This window comes from Monodelphis domestica, chromosome 6 (assembly GCF_027887165.1).
Source record: "Monodelphis domestica isolate mMonDom1 chromosome 6, mMonDom1.pri, whole genome shotgun sequence".
Taxonomy (NCBI): Eukaryota; Metazoa; Chordata; class Mammalia; order Didelphimorphia; family Didelphidae; genus Monodelphis; species Monodelphis domestica.
In genome coordinates, this window is record NC_077232.1 from 310214474 (window position 1) to 310220891 (window position 6418).

The window sequence follows — 6418 nt, forward strand, 5'->3', positions numbered from 1 at the left end:
GACATGTTGGAAATGACTCAACAACAACCACTAACGGTTTGGAGAGAGGAAAGGGATTGTGTCTCCTAGCGAGGCCACACATCTTTTGAAATATTCATGTCTACAGATTATATTTTTCAAGCTATCCAATGATCTTCCTAATAAGAGAGCAAACTAGATTCAAATAAACAGATGTTCCTTAGGGAGCCACCAGGGAAAGCAGACATTCAGTGACATGATATTTTCGCCAAAGTAGCCACAACTCACCTTTCTTTGTTGAGCAGTGAGGGGCAAATGTGACAGCACAGTTCAGGGCTGGGGCTTTCAGAGATCCAAGTCTTGGACTTCAGGTAACTTTTGAGATGCTTCGACACTATTTAAAATAGCAACACGGGCACAAACAACACAAGATTGCTTTCCCTCTAACAAGCTATTTTCCAACCTTTTGTACATAATCCGTGAAGAAAGTAATCATCTTTTTATGCACTGGTGGAGTTGATATTACGCATGATGAGTCTGCTGAAATGTTCTTGTCTTCTCTTTAATGGAGATCATTCTCCATCGGTGCCTCTGAGATTCCCTTTTGGTTTGAGACCCATGTCAAAGGGCCTCCTTCCACTCCCCCAGTGTGCCTGTCATTGGCCCTGGTGACTTGAAATACAGAATGGCAGAATATTTGGGGGGGGACAAAGGAAAATACTGTTCGATGATCTAGTCCACCTCTGGGTTTGGCTTTTCAAATGCTTCCAGGATAAGGTCGTGGATTTGCAACACTGGGTCGAAACATTTCCCATGGGATCTGGTCATTTTAAACAAAGTAAATAATGAATTCAAATAACTATTTGATCATGAATAATAGTGGATTCTGTGTCTTTTTTTTTCTTTCAGCATAATAACAACAATGAAGGTCCTGTTCTTGATTGGGCATATTCTGTTGGCAATGGTGTGCTTCTCTGTAAGTCTTACTTGTTCTCTTTTATGAAATAATTTCACAAACAAAAATCCAAATCCTCTAATTACTAGATTAAGAACTACTTTAAAAATAAGAATTTCTCATATATCCCAGCAAATCTCTCTGGAAACAAGATGTATATAAAGTGACTAATACTTTAAGATCAAGGCCACATTCTTCTGGAAATGATGTTAGCTCCTAGTTGTCATCGAAATGACACCAGACAATCAGTAAACCTTTTAAAAGCGTGTAGTTTTTAAAAAATCTAACTTTTGAAAAAATAATAATATACAAAATGCTAAAAATGATATACAAAATGCCAAATATGATTAAATCATCATAGAATTTCCCTAAATTCTGGAAGCATCACAATATACCTTATCCTGATTTATATGGCTTTTCTCACTATGAAAAGTCATAATTACTAAAAATGTTAGTAATTTGGCAAACTTTCCCACTACTTTTAGACATGACATGGTAGACATGACAATAGATATTCTTCTAACGATTTATTTATGAATATCAGAATTTCTGTTAAATGAATTTAGGATATCTGTTTAAATTCTTAGAAAGTGAACACTTTTCTCTCGAAATGAAAATTATTTTTTAATTTGGATTTTAAATAGAAATATGGCTTCATTCTACTTTGATTCAATTATTTTCTTATTTTGTTCTTTAATTTGCATTTTCCATGGCTATAGTAAGAGCATAAGTCACAAGATACATCATATTTAATCCTCCAAATAACTGCAACAGCTTGTACTTTTTCCATCTCTCTCTAGGCATGCTACATTTTTAAAAAGTCTTTGCCCTTAACTACTTGAATTCTGCACCCAGACTTTGATTTCAGTGAACTACCTAGATCTTTATTTTATTTTTTTTCCTGTGAAATCACTGACATTTTAGAGTCTCCTTCTTAAGGACATTCCCTTAGCAAATATCAAAAGAGTTCCCCATTTTACAAGTCACTTGGATAGCCACACATCCCATATTAAATTCCCTTTATAGAATTGTGGTCAGACTCCGTTAAGATCCTGGCCCTCATTTCTCGATAATACTTTTTAAAGGTGTTACACTTAAAGGGCTTTGCAGGGTTACACTTGGGAATTTTTTCCTTTCCTTTCCTTTCATTAAAATATGTTAAGCAACGTTCAACTCAGAAGGCAGAAAAAGTTCTACCAAAAGCAACTGACTTCTCAAATGGAAAAAGTTGAACGAGATACTCTAATGGTTTGCCATTTCCTTCTCCATGCCATTTACCAGATGAGGGACTGAGGCAAACAAGATTAAGTGATTTGCACAAGGTCACATAGCTGGCAAGAGTTTGAGGTCATATTTGAACTCAGGTCTTCCAGGCTCCAGGCTCAATGCTCTTTCCACTGAGTCATCTAGTGGACCATAGCAATATGTCAATACAAGACTATATTTTATGCTTCTTTCCTCCCTCACCTGTGATTTCAAAGTGTGGGGAACACAACTCCCTCTACCACTGCAGAGTGGCAAAGGATCCACAACTTGGAGTCTTGGAAAGTCCCTGCAGTAGCCTGTCCAGGATTCCAGGAGAACCAGGCTTGGAACCCCTATAGGGCTTCCGACCGAAGCCGAAACTTTGCAAACACAACTATATGTAAGGGGTTGAACCCTCCTTTATTGGAGCAGGAAGCAAGACGATCCCAGCAAGGCTTTTTACTTTGCTATGGCTCTGCTTGGCTGGAAGCCAAGGCGTCATAGAATGAGAAGGCCCTTAAAGATCTCCTCCAGCCTCCCTTGTTACAGATGAGCAAAAGAAGGCCTAAATATTGAAAACAGCACCAAGCTCCCACAGGGAGCTGATGGCAAGAAATAGAGAATCTCCGTTTGGTAATCCTCATAAACTTTAAAGAGCAAGCCGCTGTAGCCAGTAGATAAGGGCCAAATTGGGCTGGGCCCATGCTCTTTCAAGAAAAGCTTTAAACTCTCTCCTTCCATTAGGAAGTAGGAAGTAGACTACACCTTCCCTCCCTGCCCTGACCCTGAGGCTGCCCGGGACATGATCATGCCTTTATTTCCCATCTACTGACCCCTTCCGAGAAGGGAGATTTGCCTGGAGGGTCCAAGGTCTGAGACATCCAATTCTAGTTACAACAAGGGGTTCACTTTTGGCTTTAGCCTAGGAAGGCAAATTGGTCTAGAGCCCCATACTGTCTTTCTGTCTCTCCTTTCTCGTCTGTCTCTCTATCTCTGTCATTCTCTCCCTCTCCTCTCCTTTCCTCTTCCCTTCTTTCTCCCTCTATTTCTGTCTCTGACACTTTTTTCTCTCTGTCCCTGTCACTTTCTCTCTCCCTCTCTTTTCCTTTCCTCTTCCCTTCCTCCTCTAGCTTTCTGCCTGTCTCGGACACTTCTCACTTTTTCTGTCACTTTTTTCTCTCTGTCCCTGTCACTTTCTCTCTCCCTCTCTTCTCCTTTCCTCTTCCCTTCCTCCTCTAGCTTTCTGCCTATCTCAGACACTTCTCACTTTTTCTGTCACTCTTTTCTTCTCTTCTCTTGTCTTCTCTCTCATCTGTCTCTTAGTTTCTCCCTATCATCCCCTCCCTTTCTCCTTTCCTCTTCTCTTCTGTCTCTCTCCCTCTCATGGCCATCTGTTTCTTTTCCTTTTTTCCTCTGTTTCACTCTCTCCTTTCTCTCCCCCCTCTTCTTTTCTTCTCTCCTCTTGTATCTCTCTCCTCACTTTCTTTCTCTCGTTGTTTTTCTCTCTGTCTTTTCCTCTCCCTTCTCTTCTCAGAGCTTATACGTAATTTATTCATTATTAATAAAACCAGCATCATAGGATCCTATCAGACACACAGCTTGTGGAGCCCATCGTCAAGGACTGCTCCTAATGCTTTTGATAGAGACTTAGATTGCTGATCTGATTCAGTTCTTTATATTTCTAGCCAGTCACTGTTTTCTTACATTTTCCTTCACCCAGCATGGAATAAATCTATAGACATGCAACCCAAAGCAGCGTCAATCAATCCCAGGCTTTTCTATAAAACCAAACTGGGCGACAGAAACAGCTTAGAGAGATGATGAGCAGATCGAGCACCGGAGAACAGGGAGACATGAAACCCTTACAGAATGGCCTGCGTTCTGAAGCTAGTCCTAACTTCCAGCTTGAGTCTGAGTTCTTTGCCTCGTTGCGCGGTGTCTTGGCCCCAGCGTGGTCCCAGGTCTCAGAGCTCCCGCTGTGAGCCCTTCTAAAGATTCAAGGTCGCCGTCTCTCTCCCATGATGAGTGCTCTGCTCTCTAACCTGCTCCAGGCTTCGCTCTTGTCATCGAGCTCCTCAAAAGCTCCATGTCAAGCGGAGCTCTTTGGGACTACAAGCCGCACCACGCACCTGCAGTCCTCAGATCTGGGCAGGAATCCCGAGGCTCCATTTTAGCTCTCCTTGGTCTGAGGGGAGGCCCTCAGTGACTCAGCTAGAGTCACAGAAAATGGCCTTTGGAATTTATATTGCAAAAACAGACAACTCTTTTAAAATCCTCATTACGCCAAGTGAACAGATACTTTATGCAGGCAGCTTGCATCTAACCGTCTCTCTCTTTGCATTTCTTATTGGTTCTTCCTTGGCACCGCATCAGACTGCTGAACTGGACTGGAGGAAATGGCCTGTAAGTTCTTTTTCCTGGAATGTCACAATTACTGATATATACTTGTTGCTGAGGGCTGCCCTCCTTCCAAAGATACAGATGCTTGTTCTCCAAAACAAAGATCTTAAATCCCAATAGTAAGCTGCTGGCGCTCCAAAAAGTAATCTCCAGAGAATGAAAATCAACCGGTTTTATTGTCAAAGTCCAACTGAAAAAGTCTTGTGTCATAATTGATCCTCTTTCTTATTCAGAATCATAAAGGGGATGGTAGCCACACGGGGAGAACAACACCAGGGTTGTGACTCCACTCCCAAAGGAGCTCCCTCTTCCAGGCACGTGGGCGTCTGTCATGCAAGTTCTCATCTTATCAAAGAGTCTAGAGCTTTAAGAAATTAAATGTTCTCCCCAGGGTCACAGAGCAGGAGGTGTCAGAAATGGGACTTAAGCTAAGGTCTTCCCAACTCCAAAGCACGCTCTCTGTCTGGCACACTCAGCTGATGCTATGAAAAATAACCTCAAGAACTCTAAGAAATCTTTGAGCACGGGCCGAAGCTGTCTAATTTGTGTACATATCTATGCGATTTGATTCGTGTTTTCTGTGCAAGAGGCAAGAGCACCCGACAAATTTCTAGTCCCACTCATAATTGGTTTCCGTGTCTTTGGGGTGTTAAAGCACATGCAAACAAGTACAGGAAGTTCAAAAGCACCAGCCTCCACACTGCCAATCCAAAAGGCGGGCTGAGAAAACCCAGAGTCCTAGTGTCCCGGGCTCTTGGAGTCCTTTAGTTCATGCATCTGTTCCTGCTTGGCTTGTAAGATACGGTGTCCGGACGTGATCCTGGATGATTCAATACCTGAACGGAATATGGCTGCGTAGGACAAGTGAGTGCATTGTCTTAGAATGTCACGGTCTCCCTTCGTTTCTCTAGGCACTGTTTGGAACAACAAACATGATTACACAGAGCTTCTTCCTAGAGGGGGTCAGGTGGCTGGTTAAAGCACAAAGGCAAAGTCACCTGGACACCAAGGGTAAATCATTTGATCTGTGCTTTCCTAAGGCGAACGATAACAACACCCGACTTCCAACACTGCCAAGTTGAGATGCCTCGTACTTCCCCATGTGGTATTAGAATGGCCTTCCACCTACGCTCTCTCTTTTTCTCACTGCAGTGCGAGAAGCAAATGGAAAGACCATCGGAGCTGGAACAACAGCCACCCGGACAGCCCCCTGTCCAAGACGTCTACACCCGATACACCCGTCAGATCTACGTACCCATCTTGTATGCACCCAAGACTTCCATCCAGTATCCATATTTCTCTAAGCTAGCCTGGCAGAGACCATATGCTGCCTACATACCACTGCTGTCCAGTCGCTACCCGTGGCCTGTGATTCCTAGAAGCCCACACCCTTCCTTCGCTTTTAATCCCCCACAATATGCCCGGGTTCCAGCCCCATCAGGTCCTACCAGCAGCCCCGCAGCTCCCATGGAGACTACAACCATTCCCAGCACGAGCACCGTAGCTACGACTGTCACCCCCGACGCCACTTCTAAATTTGTAACCACCGAGTATAGCACAACTGCAACAATCCCAACTTCCCCAATCCCTGAACAGCAACCATGAAAGTTTCCTACGAAGCCAAGGTAATAAAAAAGAGTAATCATAAATAATTCAGGGGGAGGGGAGAGAGAGATCGCTATGGTATGGGAATGACGTTTATATCTACTAGAAGAAATTGAGGTCGTTAGAGATAATTAGACCAAGACCTTCTCTGGGAGGCGGGACAAGGGAAAGGAACAAAAGTCTCTAGTAAGTACTTACTATGCATCGGGCACCGTGCTAAGCATGTTACAAACATTATTTCATTTAACCCACAGA

General features: G+C 43.1%; 1 protein-coding gene across 1 annotated transcript; it reads left to right on the top strand.

The window, feature by feature from the left end:
• The first annotated feature begins 880 nt into the window (after positions 1-880).
• On the top strand, positions 881-6163 carry LOC100013145 (kappa-casein). The gene is made up of 3 exons (XM_001367511.4): positions 881-934; positions 4532-4561; positions 5711-6163. The coding sequence occupies exons 1-3, from the start codon at positions 881-883 to the stop codon at positions 6161-6163; spliced, it is 537 nt and encodes a 178-aa protein (XP_001367548.2).
• Positions 6164-6418: the final 255 nt, after the last annotated feature.